Raw genomic sequence first — 22,003 nt, 5'->3', positions numbered from 1 at the left:
CGTATTCCTATGTGCTTGTGCTTATTCACAACCCTGCAAAAGACTAGCATACTTGGTAAAGCCTTGGCTTACACCTTGTGCTTCTAGGATAGATTCCAGGTTTCTTTACCTCTTACCAGGAATAAGCAGTAGATTGGCAGAATAACAGTCATTTGCGGGTTATGTTATGATCCACCATATCAACTGCCCTAATTTAATATAAGAACTGCTCTGTACTCAGAAACTCTGTCTTTGTATTAAACTATACTGTCACTGGAATGATAATTACATTGTATTTTGTTAGAAATTTGTTAGTTTCTCGCTTTACCATGCTGCTTGATCTAATTTTTAAATCCTTGGTGTAATATCTTTAGTGGTTATGTATCTGATGTTATATTGCTGAAAGAGATTCAGTACCAGCATTTTGACGACTGAATGTGAGGTTGTTTGTTTCATAAGGGCATTGGTATTGATCAGCTGGTTTTCAAAAAACTGTTAGCTTATGCTAAAGGACTTTTTTTGACTTCCTGCCCTAGAATTTTAGAAGAAAAAAAGCCATTGTTTTTTATGATCTTCTGCTGTTTTGTCACTTCATTGATGCAATTAATGTAAGTCTCTGATTGAATGTCAGTGAAAGCTGTTCTCCTTTGGCTTAATATGATGATTCATTTGATATCTGTTTCAGAAGCCCAATATGTCACCTGCAAACTTCAAAACTGCACAGAGGCCAACAAAGGCAAACCGTTTCCAGGATACATTGACCCCAATTCCCTGGTGGTTCAGGATGAGTATGTGTTTGTTCAGGTATGTAATTGCCAAGTATGAGGTGAGGGAGGCAGTAAGCTGTGGACTAGAAAAGCTTAAATTTCAATGTCAGAGAACTGCCTAGGCTGTGTTCGTCAGTGCTTTACCCTATACTCCCCTGCAGAGCCACTTAAGGTCAATCCAATTGAGCAGAGTTGTCATGCTGGCAGCTGCCTTTGTTGCAATAATTTACAAATTAAATCCAGCAGTAGGCAATGCCGCAGCAAGGGAGGCCAGTCTTATCAAAAAGGCATGAGCATTAAAAATATATCATTTAATTTAGAAGCCAAACCAGCCCGACACCAGCATGAGTATGGAACATGTAATACAGTATAAGTAGGGCTTCTGGGTTTTGGCAGTTATTTTCCAGCTAGATACTGTACTTCTCTTTAAATCACAATATTTTTAAGTCATCACTGCTACTTAATTAAGAGAAAATAGTCAATGCTGTCTGTATTTTTTTAATAATGCTATTTATGAATTATTTACATTTTAATGTTGCATTGTAAGCATTTGCTATTTTCAGACAGCTAAACAGCTACTGGAATACATTGAGGTCTATTTTCTGCTAAAATAATATTTTTCAGCAGATCTCTAGTTCAATAAGTGTTTAAAAATTCCAAAGTGTAGCAATAAAATAACTTCTGACTAAATAAGGTAGAATAACTTTGCTAAGACTTGGTAATAAGTGATTATAACCTTTCAATAAATATGAAGTTGATTGAAGACATATAAACTTAATGGGATCACATGATAAAACTAAAACTAATAGCCATGAATCTAAAATGAATTCCTGCTTCTGTGTAGTGTGTGTCTTTAAAAATGATATCTCATAGCCTGTAGATGTGTATTTATTCACTTAGGGGTCTAACAATATGAAGCAGAAAATTAATCCAAAATGACAACAATAATGAGGCACTCTTTGCTGTTTTAAAAGTATTAAAGTAGGAGGCAGAGGTATGAAAGAAAGGCTGTGGTTAATCTTCTAAAGTAATTATTTATTAAATATTTTATAATTGTTTTTAGATTCTCAAATTAAAATGTAGGAATTACATTGTCACGTCAGAACATTAGTGCTGGAGCATCAATTATTACACGTTAACAACTGGTGTAGTCACTATTTAATTTCATAAATAGTAAAAATGGTCTTGAGATTATTGTGTTACTAGTTTGAATTTAGTGGTAGCAATATAACATTGCCCTGAGTTATGAGGCTTTTGCAAAATGTGGTGTTGTTATGGCACTAACTAGTGAAGTGGTCATAAATTCTGATTCTCTTTAAAATAATTGTATTATCTTTGGATAGATTCAGTTCTGTATAAAATTAGGAGTTGTCTTCCATCTTTACACCTTGGAGTGTATCTGGAAAATAATCTATATAAGCCAAAATAATACCAGAAAGACTGTTGTAACTGTAATACAGTAAAAGGTAACAAATGATTAGAGGATGCATTGCATATAAATCATATAATGTCATGTTTTGTAGCTTAAAGCCAGTTTGTAGTTTGTTTTCCCTATTTCACTTTTGATAATTAAAATGTCCCCTGTTTTATCCATAATAGTATTCATTGTATTTTCATTATTGTATTTAATTATGGGCCAAGGGGTTTTGGTGTTTATGGGATGTTCGAAGATATAATATTGATTTGTGTGTAAGGCAATGAAGGAGAAAAAATGCCTGCTGAATGTGTGAATAGGAAAACGTAGAATGTCTTGACTTTGACAGCTGATTGATAGCACCTATTCCATAGTTTACTAGGAATATAGTATCTCTCCTTCTTTCATTGTAAGAGATAAAATGTACACAGGTACAGAAGCTAAGAAAGCAAGAAAAATATTTTTTCTCAATCTGTATATTGCACAGGTATGACTGTGATCTTTATGATATATCATTGCCCTTTTCAGTTTCAATAATTTGATTATTTTATTAAACTGATTTTCAGTATCAAAACCCTAACAATTTTAAAATAATCTTTTTATCATGAATCCCTTCTGAAGAATGTCTTTTGAACCATCTATCCAGTGTCAGAAACCCCATGCGATGCCTCTTCTATTTAAAGACATGACAAATTGGAACCTTGAAGAAAATCTTTTAAAGTTAATTGCATTTGTATTTTAATTATTAATTGTATTGTAAATTAGTAAGCTTACTGCCACTTCTGAAAAAAAATATGAAAATGAAAATTACATTTGGTTTATTGGTGATTGGTGTGTTACAGTTATGTGAACCAGATTTATTATTGTATATTATTTTTCTCAAGATCTAAATACATACCTGTACTTATGAAATGCCTGATCAGAGTTTTATCTTCCAACTGAATCACTGTGATTCATAGTTTGCAAAGAAAAAAGTTTAATTCACTTCCATTCTGTGCAGTCAATTCCAATATGTTGATCCAGTATCAGTATTTGGAGCTTTAAGCACTAAATAGATTCTTAGAATACATACCCTGTATGGTTCTGAAGGCTTCAGTGGACTTAAAGGTCATTTTGATAAAGGTGCAATAAAATGAAAAACTGATGTTTTGAATTCCAGGTGTCAACAGGAGGCCAGTCAGTTTACTACGTATCTTATAAAAGAGAAACATTTACACAAATGAAGCTACCAAAATACACTTTGCCAAAGGTAAGAATTTTTAACTGGTAATCACAAATCTCTCCTACTAAAAACATCTTCATTTAATGAATGGTATCCATATACACTGGTTCAGTCTAACATATTATGATGTTTATATAAACAGATGGATAGAAAAAGAAAAAATATAACATTGTATATGTTTCATATAGTTACTGTATATATTTCTAATTCCATAGAGATTTTTTTTTTTAGTTTTGAGCAGTACAAACGTGAAGTTTTCTACAGATTGCAAAAGGGTTCAGTACAATGAGTACCTAAGTTCTGCATTCATAGATCTATTTTATACAGTATGTACTGTATTTATGAGTAATGCATGTCTAATCTTAGAGCTTCATGTTATTGATATCCTTTCATGCAAATGTCAAGACAGCTATCATTAGCAAAAGGGTAGCCTGAAAACTACAGGATTTTCGAGTTCAAAATGTCATGCCCTTTAACCTTCTGTGGTGAGGAATCTGTACTCAAAATGTCTCTTTTTAATGCTACTTCCATAGAGGACTTCCAGTATCAAAATATATAGCAATCTGATTCTTCCTCCCTGGGTTTTATCAGCATGGTTCCTAAATAGATTGCAAGGATTACTAGAGAAATAAGTTCCAGGTGACTTGAGCCCAGTCTGAGGTAGATAGCAATTTGCAAAGCACCTGCGTGTGCTCTGTAGTGCTTGCTGGGCTGACATGAAAAAAATCAGAGGTAATGAGAATATTATGTCTATCTTGAAATAGATTATCCAGTTTCATGGAACTGGTGCAAATTAGACTGGGTGTTGAAGGGTAGCGTGACTGATCTCAGCAAGTTTTTATACTCAAAGCGGGGGAGAGTACTATTGCAGACATCTTAGTTTTAATGGCATTTGGGCTTAAAATTCATATTATGTATATTATACTCACCAACATAATTTTTTGGGGGGATGAATTTACTTGGTAATCTTCTGAAAACTGTATTGAAATTAAACCACAGGCAAAGAAAAGCAATATTTTCCCCACAAAATACAGTAACATCACTATTCCTTTTTTTATGTTTCCAAACATATAACAGTATCAGAGCATGGACCGCCAGCAGCTTCTCTCTAATGTAAATAACTTGAATGCTGTTGCTTTCCAGGATATGCATGTTATCAGCACGGATGAGTACCGTGTGGTAGCTGCCGTGCAAGAATGGAATCAGAATGATACCTACAACTTGTATGTCTCAGAGGCTCGAGGGGTTTACTTCACCCTGGCCTTGGAGAATGTCATGAGCAGCATGGGCCCTGAAGGGAACATTATGATTGATCTCTATGAGGTATGTAGCACTGAAAGCCGGCTAATCTTGCTGATTGTATCTACACACATCCATGTGCCCTGAACTGAAGCTTTGTATCAAGCTTCTCTTGTGGTTAACGTTGACAAATGACTGTGCTGCATCATGCTAGATAATACTACAGATCACTGAATGACATCACTACAGTTGTTGTCTCCTTCAAGTCAAAGGATCCTTAAATATTTTTCCATTGCTAAATATCAAGATCTACTGTACATCTATTACTGCAGACTTTGGGATGAAATGTCAATAATTTCAGAAGAATCCATAAACTGTTAAACTTTAATGCCGCTCATGAGCTACTGTATAGTGCATTATTAGTCACTGCTTTCTTCATTTTCATGGTGCTTTTCAGTGGTAGCCAGTGATTAAAGTTTTGGTAGGTATGCAGTTTGCAAAATTATGAATATTAATATTTATTGAAATCATAATGATAATAACAATAACCCATGTGTTATTATTGTTTTTTTATTTTTTATGAATAATTGTATGATTATAATATGATTATACCTGTGGCTATTCTTATTAATTAAAGGTTATTTTTCTGGATTCTTTCATCAATAAAATAAAATACAATCTTTGTATTTCATCACACTTAGTAGCAAATGAATGTTGTCAATTGTGAAGTAAATGTGTCTTATCCAGTCTATCAGCACTTACAATAGTTGGCTCTATAGCTTGATCAGAAATAAACCACTATCAATCTGAGCAGTGATGTTAAACGTTTCTTCTAATTCTAATTGGGTGGCTATTCCCACATGTATTTCAGAACTTTATGGGTTGTGCTAACACAGAATTGTTTCAAATCTTTCTAGCCTTATTTTTCCCAAGCCATATTTTCGTTTCACATTTGAGTAATTACCCTATTAGAGGGCTAATTAGGTTCTGAATGTTCAACCTCCGACTTTTTGCAAAGGTTAACAGAATAAAAAATAATGCGGTAGGTTTTAGGATAGTGTTTCGCTGTACAGCATTCAACGTGATTACGAATAAACATAGAAAGTAAAAATACAATATGCAGGAAGATCATTTTAATAGCAAATAGAAAACTGTGACATATGAATATTGTATGTGGTAAGACAAGGGGCAAAGATGAATGGGCTCTTCACTTTCATAGAAAAGGCATTAAATGAAAGTTCATTTATTCAATTCTTCTTCACTACAGTAGATCTACTGTATGCCATAGTCCTCTATGAATATGAAAACATTAATTCAACTTCAAAATTCAAAATTCTTTTCTGTCTCAGTGTCCAGGGAATATGTGGTGTCTCCCATATTAATGTTTAGACATGCAGGAGAAAGAGTATGTCCATACTGTACAACCACTGCCACACTGTCAACGTGTTCACTTGCCTGTATTGATGGCTTTACAGATTAATCTTATCGACTTCGGGTTACTACAAACCTCTTGCTTAACTTGACATAGTGCAAAACATATAATAAATGTGCCCATAACTATTGCTGTTTTTTGTGTGTTTGAGACATTTTTATGTATGTTTTTTTTTTTGCTCCCATCCTTCTCATTATTTTGGGTCTTTTATCTTCCGTAATGAGCAGCCATCTGTAATACTTTCATAAGTTCACTGGGAATCCAAAGAGGTCTTGATTTATATTGATCACTCTTGATCATTGAAAGGTGAGGAGGAATCTATTGACAAAGCCAAATCAGGACAGCCTCATCTGCAATATGCTTTGTGCAAATGTCTTCATATAAAATATGCTTTTTAGTAAAGGGGAGATTTAAAAATATCTACTGTATGTAATTGTGATAGATACATGGAGGGAAAGATTCATTTATGCTTTTAAGAATCAGATCAATTTTATATAAGAAGTACAGTACATTAGATTAATTTATATTTATGGTTTTTCGTTAGGGCTCTTGTTTTAAATTGTATGTCTTCATAAATGGTGTTCTGTAAAATGATACTTTTTAGATAAAATCTTAATTGCTATGGATACCTTTGTGCAGTTCTTCTGATATTGGTTGTCTAGGTTTTTCCTAACAAGGAAAAATTATCCACTACAAGTTGCACAGAATTTATTATGTTACATTCAGGACAGATTAATGTTAGTCTGATAAAACTGACATTAAAAGATACTTAAAAATGAAATACTTGGCTTTTTGACATTAGTGAAGATATATTAACTATAATCAAGTCATCAGTTTTGAAGTTTGATTTCTAAAGTATGAGACAAGAAAATACTATTCAAAATACAGATACTGTATGTATGTATGATTTCTACAGTTATTTTTATACCAACTGTAGAAATGCATATAAGCGCTTCAGTACTTCTTAGTCTGTATACATTCATTTTAGGTAATTTGATTTTTGTATTTAATTTCCCAAGTTTAATTCCCATTGTAGAACTTTTGCTGTCACTTCAATCTTTATGGTATTAAATGTTTATTAATCCATTAGTGCTTCCCTGCACTAATCAGAACCTGTGCCGCTCATTAAATTTTTTGGGACTGGCAAAAACCTAGAAAGGCAGAGCACAGACATTAACTAACCAGACTTCAGTATTTTCTTAACTGGTCTATTATTGGTCATTTCTGTTCTGCATACCTGTACTGTTTACTTAAAAAACAATAACATCAGGGAGCAATACGGTATGTACAGTACAGTATCTAGACACTCGGCACAATGATGTGAAACGCACAGAATCAATGTCTTGTATTCGTATTGAGTATCCCCAGATTAAAATCCAATAGAGATGGTTTGGCACTCCCTCAAAGACTGCATTCAAGAGATAGCAAAACCAACCACAAAGCAAAAACTTTTATTTTAAAAGCATTTATTATCAGCTACTACTACCAACAAAAGTATGCTGTGTAAATATATTTATGTTTATAAATAAGTATGGACATTTTATAAAATAACATATTTATTTTCCAATGCCAACATGTCCTTTTGTTACCCGGGTCCTTATTAATACTCCATCTTAGGTGGATTTAAAGAAGTATTAAAATACATTTAATGAAGCTACTGTTTTACTTGCATCTTAATCATCTATTGACCATCTATTGATCTATTGATCTTTTTTGTGCAGTGAAGCACTAAAGTCAACATGCTAAAGCACACCATGGTATACCACAGTGTGCTTACCAGTGAAACATGATTTGATGTGCATTCTGATCAGCACCTGTACTTTGTGAATGGATGTTAGAATTGAATCAATAAAGCATGAACAGAATGAAGACTATCCAGTCATCCATTTCCTAACCACTTCATTCAATTTAGGGTGGAGGAGAAACTGGACCCTATCCCGGCAATGGGCACAAGGTGGGATACACTTTGGATGGGTCAACAATCCATCACAAGGCACACACAGACACAAGCACACACATTCACACACCCATTGAGGGCCAATTTTCCCAGAAGCTAATTGACTTAACAGTATGACTTTGGACTGCGGAAGGAAACTGGATCACCTGGCAAAAACCCACCGTGAACACAGAGAGAACATACAGTACACGCTCCACAAAGATAACATCCCAGGTCCAGAATTGAACCCAGGACTCCAGTGCTAAAAGGCAACAATACTAAACACTGTGCTACTCGAAATGAAGACCATTGAAGACATAAACTAATGAACTACTATTAAACAATACTATACGATTAAACAAACAAAATCTAGATAACAGTTCAAAAATGATTTTAAGGGATTTACATGGGCATGGTCTTGCCTCAAAACATACACGAAAAAACATAAAATAAAAATGAATTTCATGTATGTCTTATGTAAAATTGTTCTGATTCTTAAAAGCATAAATGAATCTCTACACAATGAAGAATTGTTTTTTCAAGCAAGTTCATTTTCTGAGGAAGATCACGCCTCTGACACACAGGTGTTTAGTGCTGTTTCACTGCATGTTTGAGACATGGAAAGTTTTTGAGAGATGGAGTTCGAATTCTGGCAGATTGAAAACTTGTTTCCAGGGCTGGCAATAACATATACAGTATACACATACTGTACATGTAGTGCATTCTTAAGGTAATCACTGATTATTTCTTATTAGAATAAGAATCAAAACACTTATAATTAAAACACTTCACACAGAATTAAAACAGAATATATCATATTCTGAGATAAAATGACATTTTATTTTCTTATTGTACCATACTTGTACTTTGGAACCATTAACAAAGTGCCAAGCCTTGAAGTTGAGCAAAAAGTCTTTTTTTATTCTTACAAAGAAAGCTTATAAGAAGGCTTATTAAAACTTTACTTTTGCCTTTGAAATACTGTGGTTGGGTGAGTTCCTATAATTGGCTTTTATTGTTTCTGGAATGTTCACTTAAACTGTACTTAATATTTGGTTTCTTTCTCTTCAGCCCTAGTACTCTTGTAATCTTTTCTGAGATTTTACACCTTTTTTTCTTATTTTCATCAGAGGCTTTTGGGTCATTTAAAACAATTCAATCTCTCCCATAGAAGAAAATACATCAATACAGATTTCAAATTTCCTTAAAAGACAGGATTGTCTGCACTAAGATAACAAAACTGATTTTTTGTCACACACTGTAAGTCTAAAACCTTAGTTACATTCAAAGCACATCGTGTAAGTCTTAGGTGCTCAGTTTTAATTTTTACATAAGATAATGGGCTTACCCAAGAAATGTGAATTGTTGTTCACATTTAAAAAGACATTAATGTTTTGTGGTTGAATCACATAGCTTATTCAACAAATTTCATTTGTCTAGATCCAAATGAGATAGAGGATTTATCAATCTAATTAAATGGATAAACCACATGTTGTGATGTAAATTCATACTATATATTTTAGTTACTGATGTGATGTTATTTGGAGGAAAATTTGTCACAGTCCTTCTACAAACATTAGTTTCTTGTTTTATTCAAAAGCCCATATGAATTTCTAAATATCACGTTCATAAAATGTATTTTGATTAAGTTGCTGATTACACAGCATGCTGTTTTAAATGAGAAGTTTCATTTTAAGCTCTTATATTATCCTTTAGGTTATAAGTTTTGTCTTTAATTAGAGGACACAAAAATAGAACATTTCTTTTGACTTTGCATAGCTATAAGAATTGTTGTAATAATATATTTTCATCCTTTATATTACTGAAACTCCATGGAATTTGTTGGATTCTATGGATTGATAATAATTCTAAATTTGCTTTTAGACTGAGTTTTAATTGCAGGGTTTTTCTTTAGATTCATTTTTTTTTATCTCTTAAATAAAATAAAAGTATTCTCCTGAAATCAATCGAAAAACTATTATTCTCCCTTGAAGTAATCCATGAACTCATGGATAACTTCCTATCTGACTTTTACTTTTTGTAGACATGGAGAAATGTGAATGGAATTTGTAACTGTTACTTTAATGAGTACTGTGCATTTCACTAATGAAGTTTCATTAACTTTCAAAGCGTTATCAGTTAAACCCATAAATATCTCTGCTTATACATTTGGAGAAAATAGAGGTTAATTTCACACTGAAATGTAGATAGAAATACAAAACATAATTATTTGGCTATGGATCCTGCTTCAATGTGTGAAATAAGTAATTGGTTTAAATGTTTTGAAAAAAGCTTCTGTTTATTCAGGAAACTTACAGTGCACTGGTCAAATATTAGAGAGGATAACACTCTGGAATGCTCCTTGAGATTGCACCTTGTTGCTGGCACATTTAATATTAAGCAGCTTTGTGAAGTTGGTTTATTGGCATGCTTCGTGAGCATAGATCATACGTATGTAATCACTGAGGACACTGTGGTTATTCACAGCAGGTTTGCAATGCCCCTGGCTCAGTTTTAATTTCCATGGTGCACATTGTTTACCTCCAATATTCCATACAAATATGGCCTTTTCTGGTAGATGATCTCTACCAAGGAGATGAAAGACAACTCCAGGAGAACTGTGAAATACGTATAGGCAGAAGTTACAGTTTCTTTCCAGACCACAAGTTGACTAAATACAGTGCCTTGCGAAAGTATTCGGCCCCCTTGAACTTTTCAACCTTTTGCCACATTTCAGGCTTCAAACATAAAGATATAAATTTTTTATTTTATGTGAAGAATCACCAACAAGTGGGACACAATTGTGAAGTGGAACGAAATCTATTGGATTTTTGAAACTTTTTTAACTAATAAAAAAATGAAAAGTGGGGCGTGCAAAATTATTCGGCCCCTTTACTTTCAGTGCAGCAAACTCACTCCAGAAGTTCAGCGAGGATCTCTGAATGATCCAATGTTGTCCTAAATGACTGATGGTGATAAATAGAATCCACCTGTGTGTAATCAAGTCTCTGTATAAATGCACCTGCTCTGTGATAGTCTCAAGGTTCTGTTGAAAGCGCAGAGAGCATCATGAAGACCAAGGAACACACCAGGCAGGTCCGTAATACTGTTGTGGAGAAGTTTAAAGCCGGATTTGGATACAAAAAGATTTCCCAAGCTTCAAACATCCCAAGGAGCACTGTGCAAGCGATCATCTTGAAATGGAAGGAGTATCAGACCACTGCAAATCTACCAAGACCTGGCCGTCCCTCTAAACTTTCAGCTCAGACAAGGAGAAGACTGATCAGAGATGCAGCCAAGAGGCCCATGATCACTCTGGATGAACTGCAGAGAACTACAGCTGAGGTGGGAGAGTCTGTCCATAGGACAACAATCAGTCTTACACTGCACAAATCTGGCCTTTATGGAAGAGTGGCAAGAAGAAAGCCATTTCTCAAAGATATCCATAAAAAGTCTCGTCTAAAGTTTGCCACAAGCCACCTGGGAGACACCCCAAACATGTGGAAGAAGGTGCTCTGGTCAGATGAAACCAAAATCGAACTTTTTGGCCACAATGCAAAACGATATGTTTGGCGTAAAAGCAACACAGCTCATCACCCTCAACACACCATCCCCACTGTCAAACATGGTGGTGGCAGCATCATGGTTTGGGCCTGCTTTTCTTCAGCAGGGACAGGGAAGATGGTTAAAATTGAGGGGAAGATGGATGCAGCCAAATACAGGACCATTCTGGATGAAAACCTGTTGGAGTCTGCAAAAGACCTGAAACTGGGACGGAGATTTATCTTCCAACGAGACAATGATCCCAAACATACAGCAAAATCTACAAAGGAATGGTTCACAAATAAACGTATCCAGGTGTTTGAATGGCCAAGTCAAAGTCCAGACCTGAATCCAATCGAGAATCTGTGGAAAGAGCTGAAAACTGCTGTTCACAAACGCTCTCCATCCAACCTCACTGAGCTCGAGCTGTTTTGCAAGGAAGAATGGGCAAGAATTTCAGTCTCTCGATGTGCAAAACTGATAGAGACATACCCCAAGCGACTTGCAGCTGTAATCGCAGCAAAAGGTGGCTCTACAACGTATTAACGCAAGGGGGCCGAATAATTTTGCACGCCCCACTTTTCATTTTTTTATTAGTTAAAAAAGTTTCAAAAATCCAATAGATTTCGTTCCACTTCACAATTGTGTCCCACTTGTTGGTGATTCTTCACATAAAATAAAAAATTTATATCTTTATGTTTAAAGCCTGAAATGTGGCAAAAGGTTGAAAAGTTCAAGGGGGCCGAATACTTTCGCAAGGCACTGTAGTGGCCTAATCTGTGCCACCCAAAAAAGAGATCGTTATATTATGTCTATGCTGTAAAACGGTCTCAGAATATGTACTTATTTAAGCGTCTTTGAGCTCTGTAGTCATATATCTTGATACACAGCAAGTTAATTTCCGTTGCACTTGTACTACTGTTGTCTTTAACTTCTAAAACTGTTGTATTGACTTTTCACTGAATCAAAAATCTAAATATTTTGAAGATAGATGCATTGTTCAGCTTCTTCCATTTTTCCTAGGTAGCAGGGATAAAAGGAATGTTCTTGGCAAACAAGAAGCTTGAGAACCAAGTGAAGACCTACATCACGTACAACAAAGGCAGAGACTGGCGTTTACTGCAGGCACCTGCCACAGACCTGAGGGGTAACGACATCCAATGTGTTCTGGTGAGTTGTCTCTGTCAGGCTTCTCAATTAAGCCTTGTCAAATGTTGAGTGATGTGGATGCAGGTGCCGTTTACTGTAAGTATCCTTTTGACTGAAATTTCAGAGCTAAAGGTCATGAATTTGATTTAGTCCACCTGTCTATCTGTACATATACTGTAGAGGCACTGCCAATTATAATGATGTGTTATCTTCTATATTTCTAGTGTTTCAAAACATGACATTACTATGATTGGCAGAAATATAATAGATGAATCTCTCTGTCTAAAAAGGAGGCACTTGTTTTCCACATGGGTATGGATACACCCATGCTTGGATGTAATAGTGTCCATTCTACCTCTATTTCACTGAACAATGGTTTGTGTAAAAAACAGGAATCAAAACTGAGCTCCCTTTAAGTAGTTATTTTACACTAGTGATTCCCAGATGTTACTTTCAACCTCCAAACACAGGAATGCAGGAATTAATTGTTGTCTCTCAGTGAATCAGAATCTCATATGTGCCTATTAAAAGCAATGTTACTAATCCAATTTCTTTTTCTTTTTCTTATTATTATTCCATTGGAGTGCAAACAAATACATTTATTACTTTAATTTTACTAGTCTAATATCTACAGAACTATGTTTTAGATCCAAATCCAAACACCACTGTCAAAAGCTGCTAATTTGGCAACTGTTCTTGCGTTTCTTTTGTTATTTCTGGTTTCTATTTTAATGGAGATTTGCCAGACTGTGTTTCCAAAATGCCCCATCTTGTCCAAGTGGCAGCTTCAGGCTGTCCAACATCTGCACATTTCAGAATTCAAATGTTTCAGGGAAGGAATACTGACAGGTTGGTGGGAGCTGGAGATGTTAAATTTTTCTGGGTTAGCTGCTAATTAGTTATCTCCAATTTTGGAGGTGGTTGATTGATTGACCATGAACGCTATTGGCAGCCAAACAGCACAGTAATAAAGCAGGACTAACAGGATGGATCAATACAGCCAGGAATCCAATACGTGAAGGAGAAAAAAGCAAAAGAAACATAGAGTGAAAGGTTAAATTTAATTACTGGTGTATTGACTGCTTCATTTTAAAGGGATGCCTGTTTAAAAGAAGAAAATACAGTTCTGAGCATCATCAGCATTAATGTTTTAATGAGCTAGAACACATTGAGGCTTCTGAAGGAAATACTAGCTGTCCCTACGTTCTTTCAGTTGTATTAGATTGCTTTCACTCCTGAAGCATCTGGATTGCTAATGCAGCTGTTAGCAGAATCCATCTGAAACATTGTGTGACGGTGAGCTGCCATATACAGTATCAGGACCCTATGCAGTGATCTCAGAGTGTTAGGTGAGCAATCCAAATTGCTAGGCAAAGACATAGTCGGTAAACAGGCTTTTTAAAGGTTTAAGAATAGGTAGTCAGAGAGAACAAAAGGTGAGGTAGGAGCTCCAGGGGAGAAACCAATACCTAGCGCTGACTGATACTGAATGAGGGCTTATAAGGAGTGGAGACTGGGGTGAGTTTAGTGAAGGACAGCTGAGAATGATTGATTATCATGTGCAGTATTGCTTTGTGGAATTAGCCTGCACTGGGGACTGGTTAGAGCGTTTTCCAGTAACAGGTTTTTGATTGCTGGTCGTAACACTTTGTTGTTGTTTGAGATAAAGGTGGTCTTTAAAGTATCTTATTTTAGTTGCTTGGCAGATTGGGAAAGACATCAAATTCTAATTTTAAATAATTAAACAAACTGCATTTTAAACTGACATGAAGCAATGTAGTTATTAACTTACAAAGACAAGCCCTAGCCACTTGGTTGTTGACATGATTGAGACATTTTCTAATAAGAGCTTCTGTCATGATGAAGGACAAATTCCATGTAGAAAATACTGTACTTTGACCACAGGGTGTACCAGATGTTTACAAATTCTCAATTCACTCCCTGGGCAATGCAGTGAATGCAGTACAATTATATAAGGGGTAGCTAAACATTCCAATGCACTGTTTTCTATTCCTGAATTCAACTGCAACCATTTAGTTTTTTAAATGCAAAATGTTTGCCGTTTGATGAAAGACATGGATCAGGCTAAGGAGCATTCTGTATGAAAATCCTTGAATAAATTATTGTATAATTATATTATCAATATCTAATGAAGTCTTCATGATCTATAAAAGGTAAACGGGTCCATGATTTAACCAATCTGAATTTCAGCTATTACATTTGTCCTGAACACTGGCACATTCATTAAGCTACTTCATCCCAATTGCCGTTAACATTGATTTTTTCTTTCCTGTTATTGTTTTGGATGCTAATATCTACTTTTGTTTTAGAAATGACAGTTATTTGTTTTGCAGTGTTTTTCAATATTCAGTCTACCAGATACCACAGTAGAAAATGACCTAAAATGGCCATATGTTTCAATTTTATAATGTATTATTTTCTTGAATATTTATGTTCATAACATATCCAAATAAAATGCTCCAGGGATAGCGTGCAGTCAGAAAATGCAACATAGTGATGAATAACAAATACTGTATATGTTTTTTTTCAAATATTTTTATCTTCAGGTCTTTTTTCTGTCTTCTTTTTTTCTGTTTTTGTTTTGTTCTTTGTTTTTTTATTTTTTTTTAAAGAGATTCTGTTCTTTGATTTTTTTGCTGTATTTTTTATTTCTTCTTAAATAATTCTTCTTTCCTATGATACCTACTTAATGAATTTTATGCAATGGAGCTACTGTATCATGGTGAAATAAGGGGTTGCCACAGAATGTAGGCAAATTATTCTCAGCAACAGCTAGTTGTGTGATTTTCTTTATGTTGCATGTTACTCTCCACGTGAAGCATTGTACCATGAAAATCTGTACTCGTAGTGGTTTTCTAGTTCATGTGCAGTTCTGTGTGCCTTCTTTCTGGCCCTGTTTGACATTACAGCACAATTCCTTTCTCCTTCATCAGTTTCTGATGTTGAATTCAAACAATTTTCTTAGACCAGAGTGGGAACGTTAAAATAATGTGGTCTATTTATGTGAAGCAGAAAGGGGTTTTATTCACTTGAATGGTGAAAATATGTTTTTATATTTGAAAATTGAAGTACAATATTTTGTTTTACTGTTTCAAAAAACCTTTTCCCCATTAAGAACAAGGAGGTATGAAAGTCTTAAGAGCAATAAATTTGGTAGAAGCAGAAATATTTTATGGGGTGATCTAAGTAGTGTAGTGCTTTACAATGAAGTACTGTATTTATGCACATAGAACAATCAGTCACAAATGTTAACTACTAGAAATCTGCATCAGCCTTAAACAAAATTATTTGGATGAACTCCCGCAATTGTCTCAGAGCTTACTGTAAATCCTGGTTTATACAAACTGCATTATTACAGTTTTTAATAGGTACTTATCCTATACATAATCCATTCTCAAATGCCTCTAAAACCTTAACAGCTTTCATTTACAAGGCAGCTGTTAAAGTATATGTTGGATGAGATTTTAGATATATTTAAATGCAATTTATGGAGGGAAAATGACTTAATACCTGTAATAATAAGAGGATGATGAAGAAGAGAATGAAGAAAACCATCTTGATACTTTTGATGCAGAAGGTACCATAAGATTTTTTTTAAACTTTAATATGTGAATATTAGATATTTTTTAGGTAAGGCTGTGTGGAACAAGGAGCCATTGTTTAAAAAATCATTACTTTCAATGTTATGCCCCAAAATAAGCATTAAAATAGAATTTAAAAATAAATAAATACAAATTAGAGCCCGTTTGAAAATACATTTCATCTGCATCCTTTCATGTCCTTAATGCAAATATAAAGTTAATATCACTAGCCCTTTGTTTTATTAAATGCTTCTGTTGCTTACATGCTTGTGTTCGGTGCCCCCTAGCAACTGTAGCACACAATTACAATTGATATGAGATCGAAGGATCTGCTCTTCATTTCTTTAATTTTTTCTGTGTGACTCTGAAGTATAGTTCAGTCAGATGCCTTTTCTTACCTTAAACAGTTATTGAGCTAACCCTGTTTTCTCCTTTTTAGTGTCTGAGCTCCCATTCTTTGTATGTTTTTGCTGTTGTTTTATTCAGCTTTGAAAAAGCATTTGCTTCTGTGGCAAAACAAGCCATTTAAATTAATATGTTCATTTTATAAAATGAACATATTAGACAAAGAAAGTTTAGTAATTTCAAGCAGAAAACCAAGAGGGGCAATAAGGCAGAGAAATAAAAAATGACTTGTCATGTTTAATCACTTCCCTTGCTTAAACTTCAATTCCTACTGAAACTCTTATACCACAGAGTATCCTTCACTATCCTGTTATGATATAGTTTAATGCTTTAATGAGGTGGAACAGATCACAGCTCTGAGGAATGATGCAAACCCTTAGGCACTAATGGTTTAATGGGCTTCATTTGGCTCAATGCTTGCATTGTTTGGGCTATTATTACACAACAGCAGTAGGGTATTTGCTTTATTGTGTTTATGTTTATGTCTCAGAGTGACCCTTAAAGAGTTTTCATTATAAATGTGTTCTTTAGTGGTGGTGTTGAAAAGATGGCTAAAAGCAAATCAAATTTGCAAGTGTAGTATGTCTGCACTGTAAAAAAATCAGTTCTTTCATGGAAGTGAATTAATGCACATTATAAATAAATCATACAGTACCTATCAAATGTTTAAAATGAGTCAAATACGTTTTTCATCATTCCCTTATTATTACTGGTATTAAGTCACACCTGAAGAAGGCACCACAGCCAAAACATCGTTTTAATCAAACTAAAATGGACAATTGTAATAGTTTTTTTTTTTTAGATTTTAATACAGTGTCATGAAAAAACTAAAAAATTAACTGCCACTTGAAATGACTGATAAACTAGTAACAGTGTTAAAGTCTACATGAGAACATAAGAGAGGTTAAAAAATGAGAGAAGGCCATTTGGCCAGTTTAGCCTGTCTAGTAGTAGTTTATTGATCCACAGATCTCATCCAGCCACATGGCTGGGTAGCTCAAACCATGCTCCATCCATCCATTCTTTAACCTCTTTATCTAATACAGGGTCACAGTGGAGCCAGAGCTTGTTCCAGCAAGAAATGGGTGCAAGGCAGGATACACCCTAAACTGGACGCCAGTCCATTGCAAAGGAAAACACAGGCACACTCACAACAGGGCTAATTTTCTCAGAAGCCAATTAACCCACTAGTATGTCTTTGGACTCTGGGAGAAAACTGGAGCACCTGAAAGAAACCCATGCGAACATGAAGAGAACATACAGTACAACCTAGGAACTGAACCAAGGGCCCTGACGCTAAAAGGGCGCTCACCCTGTGGTCCATGTGGGTCTTGATGCCCCAGTATAGTGACAGGGACACTATACTATAAACAGGCGCCATCCTGCAGATGAGATGTAAAACCGAGGTCCTGGCTCTCTGTGGCCATTAAAAATCCCAGGGCATTTCTCGAAAAGAGTAGGGGTGTAACCCCAGCATCCTGGCTAAATTTCCCATTGGCCCTTACCAATCATGCCTCCTATTAATCCCCATCTATGAATTGGCTTCATTACTCTGCTCTCCTCCCCACTGATGTGTGGTGAGCGTTCTGGTGCACTATGGCTGTCGTCGCATCATCCAGGTGGATGCTGCACATTGATGGTGATGGAAGGGAGTCCCCATTACTTGTAAAGCGCTTTGAGTGGAGTGTCCAGCAAAGCACTATATAAGTGTAAGCAATTATTATTATTATTATTATTATTATTATTATTATTATTAAAAGGTAACAATGCTAACCACTGTGCTGCCCCTGTTCCATATTCCCACAACCCAAAACATGTCTAAACTATGGCAACTCAGTGCCTCAGCCAGGAAAATGCTGCAGATAAGTCTTATGTTAAGAGATAAGATAAGAGATGTTAAACCGATGTCTTCACTACGTGGAAAATCGCATGGCACTCATAAGGACAGTGGTGTTAACCTTGGTGTTCTGGCCAAATTCACTTTATACTTCTACAGTCTCTACACTCATTTCAACTGGTCTAGCAGTTTCTCTTCTTTATCTGCTGTGCTGTGTAGTGAAGGTCTTGGCACATAGTCTGTACTGTATATTATTAAGGTGGATGCTAAACTTCAGTAGTGCCTGAAGTACTTTTCGGTATGTTTTAAAATCATGAAGTTGTTATGAATTATGAATTATAAAATTAATTATCAGAATGGATATTAACTCCTGCTGTTTCATAACACTGGAGTGAATCTAAATAGAGTTTCAATTCATCCTTTTGCTAAAGTATAAAGTAAGTCAGCAGTCATGGACAGCCCTCATTAGGGCTCATCAGCGTGATGTCTAACTTTTAAAGGCTGCTAACTTTTAACGTGCTGTACTGTATATGTGAAGGCAGATTAGGGAGATTCTTTAGATGTTTCTGCCCCACTCAGTGTTGTGAAACGGCATGGGCTTATTAACATTAATTTCCATAAAAAATATGATATATCTATATAGTGACTTGCAAACAAATCAGACTCTTCCCATAGCGTCCTATTTTGTGAAATTACAAAATGATGCATGTATGTTTTTAACTTAATATTTTATTCAAAACCTGAAAACTCAAACTGACTTCTAAGGGTTAGATAGGTTAATGTCAGCAAAAAATAAATGCATAAGCATTCAGACCTATGAATTAAATATGTGGCAGAAGTAGCAATTGCAGTCACATGTACAGTATATTTGAATAAATCTCCCCCAACTTTGAGTTGGCCTGTGCTTCGGATCATTGTCCTGCTGAAAGGTAAATTTTCACCCCATTTTTAAGTCTTTAGCAGACTGAGGCAGGTTTTCAGTATTATTTACGTGTGCTTTGCAACATTAATTTTTCCTTCAATCCTACCAAGCTTTCCAGTCCCATACAGGAGAAGCATCCCTACAGCGAGATGCTGACACTGGCATGCTTCAAAATAGGAAAGGTGTTGAATTGAATGTTCAATGTCCTTTGTTGTGTATGCACCAAATGTAATGTTTGACATTAAGACCATCTGAGAACCACACCTGTTGCCACATTTTTGCAAGATCACTCAGGTGCTTTGTTGCAAACTCCATGCAAGATAGGACATTTACACTCTACCACAAAGGCAAGGTTATTTTCCATCTTAGCCAATTCAAAGTTGTTGTTGGCCTGTCATTCACTGTTTTTATCATTGTTCAGCTGTTCAATTTGGACATCTGGGCCTAATCTAGGAAATGTTGAGGTGATATAATGCACCTTTTATATCTTAATGATTAAGCAAACTGTGCTCACTGGAATATAAAGATTCCATATACAGTATACTGTATACAGTACATGTACTGTATATTTGTAGCCTTCTGAGCATTTTAATTACTTTATCCCTTTATCAGCTTTGCAAAGCTTCCTTGATCTTTGTGGTTGAGCTTTGCTTTAATTATCTGCCTAACCAAGGTACCTAACAGAAACTGGTGTTTTTTTTTATTATGAAATTGTGAGAACTGTTGTTATTCCAAACAAACAGAGGCAACTCAAATAATTTGGTGATTTAATAAATGTAGGTTTGCCATAGCACATGGTTGATTACTTTCTTATTCAATCATGACTTTTCTATTTTTTTATCTATTTTTATCTATTTACTTGTTTCTTTTATTTCTTTTTTGGATGTGTTGTGTATATTACTTGCTACTTCAAAGTGTTATGACAGCAAGCTTTAAAGCAACACATTCTGAAAACGTCGCATGGGTCTGAATACTTTTGCAAGGCTTTGCACATTATACAGTACATTATAAACAACTGCAATATATTAAATCACTAAGGGATAAGGGCTTTTACGTCACACATATTAGAAGCACTTCAATTAAATTAATTTCTGTTTTTGATGCAGTTTTATATACTGCCAAAAGATTTTAAAAACATATGTTCTATATGGAAAAAGTCGACATAAAACTAACAATCATTGCTATTTGTAAATGAGTTCCACCTAACATGAACTTCTTTAACCTACATTACTGCATAAAGTGATAATCACCATTTGATAAACAAATTAACAGAACAATTTTGTGCCATAATACCACTTCAATTAGTTAGAAAACCCAGAAGCATTATAAAATCCCTCAACACTCTTCACAATATGTTCTTGCCATTGGCATTTTGCATGTTATAATGAGGAGTGTGTCAGTAAAGGTTATTCTAATAGAAAGTAATGTTATGGACGCCCAATGGGGGAGTGCATTGGAGATGGAGAATGGAATAGGAATTAATGTAACTCTATGAGCTTATGCTATGAAAGTATTGAGTACTCTAATGAGGACTGAGTGTTTGATAAATGCACCGTAATTATATTCTGACTTTTCTCTTTATCTTTTTTTTTTCAGCCTTACTGCTCTTTGCACCTACATCTTCAGGTATCTGATAATCCTTACACTTCTGGCAATATTGCAAGCAAATATTCAGCCCCTGGAATTATAGTTGCCACAGGTAGGCAACTTTGGTTTCATTGTAATTGTTTGTTAATAAATAATAACAGATGGACTGCACATAGCTTTTATGAAGCCACATTTTATCTAGACCATGCTAGATGGAGAATATTATTCATCAGTATCTGTTTTGGTTTTATCATTATGTATTTTAGATTGCATACAGTAGCTCTTTATAGAGATAATATTTGTTTACCAGCTATGAGCAGATTTAGAATAAAGAAATAATTAAAAAGAGGTAAAAACCTTTGTACACTGATTTGTGCACTGATTACTGGTTTAGTCAACTTAAGAATTCAACAATATTTCTACTGAAAACGGACTTTCTAAAACTGTCTTGTTTTCAGAAATGTTGTCAGCATTAAGAAGTATTAAAATATGTGAAATGCTACTGTAATGTTGAAGTTACAAAGGCCATAAAAATAATAAAAACACACTCACCTGAGCCCCATGACGTTGTCACATGATTGGTTGATGTCATGCAGGTAAAGGAGGAAGGCACTTGTAATCAATAACAAATATACACAAAGCTAACATGAAACATACAGACTATCCCCTGTTATGTTTGTCTTACTGGTAAAATCATTATCTGAAATATGTGAGTCTTGAGTTGTTGATATAACAGATCTCCATTTGCTCTTGGTTAAAATAGTAACAAGAAGCTTTGTCATTGCTGAGGAGGTTAAGGGGTATTGCGTTTAGATGTGTCAGTGTCCTGTGTTATCTGCTGGGGGTAGTATGAGTTGTTTGGTCAGAAAGGGCTTGTTTTATGAAGAAACCTAGTTATTGAATAGAGAGATTTATGGAGAGTTAATGGTTAGTGAAGATGAAGAGCACTTTGGTTTTGACACACTACTG

The 22,003-nt window shown here is 35.0% G+C and overlaps 1 protein-coding gene and 1 long non-coding RNA gene across 3 annotated transcripts in view; one reads left to right on the top strand and one right to left on the bottom strand.

Moving 5' to 3' along the window:
- sorcs1 (sortilin-related VPS10 domain containing receptor 1) overlaps positions 1 to 22,003 on the top strand; it is a 237,195-nt gene that overhangs the window by 191,080 nt on the left and 24,112 nt on the right. For both annotated transcript variants that reach the window (XR_015939582.1, XM_088635728.1), the window contains exons 7-11: positions 665 to 783; positions 3,320 to 3,409; positions 4,526 to 4,705; positions 12,556 to 12,702; positions 21,044 to 21,146. Coding sequence is in view for 1 of the 2 variants with exons in the window: in XM_088635728.1 (XP_088491854.1) it covers positions 665 to 783; positions 3,320 to 3,409; positions 4,526 to 4,705; positions 12,556 to 12,702; positions 21,044 to 21,146 (639 nt within the window). In the remaining variant the exon portion in view is untranslated. The remainder of the gene's footprint in view (positions 1 to 664; positions 784 to 3,319; positions 3,410 to 4,525; positions 4,706 to 12,555; positions 12,703 to 21,043; positions 21,147 to 22,003) is intronic.
- LOC148661669 (uncharacterized) overlaps positions 1 to 22,003 on the bottom strand; it is a 40,218-nt gene that overhangs the window by 10,726 nt on the left and 7,489 nt on the right. The gene's annotated exons all lie outside the window — the stretch shown is intronic.

Source organism: Lepisosteus platostomus, chromosome 6, assembly GCF_059453375.1.
Source record: "Lepisosteus platostomus isolate fLepPlt1 chromosome 6, fLepPlt1.hap1, whole genome shotgun sequence".
Lineage (NCBI taxonomy): Eukaryota > Metazoa > Chordata > Actinopteri > Semionotiformes > Lepisosteidae > Lepisosteus > Lepisosteus platostomus.
This window is presented reverse-complemented; position numbering and strand designations above follow the sequence as displayed.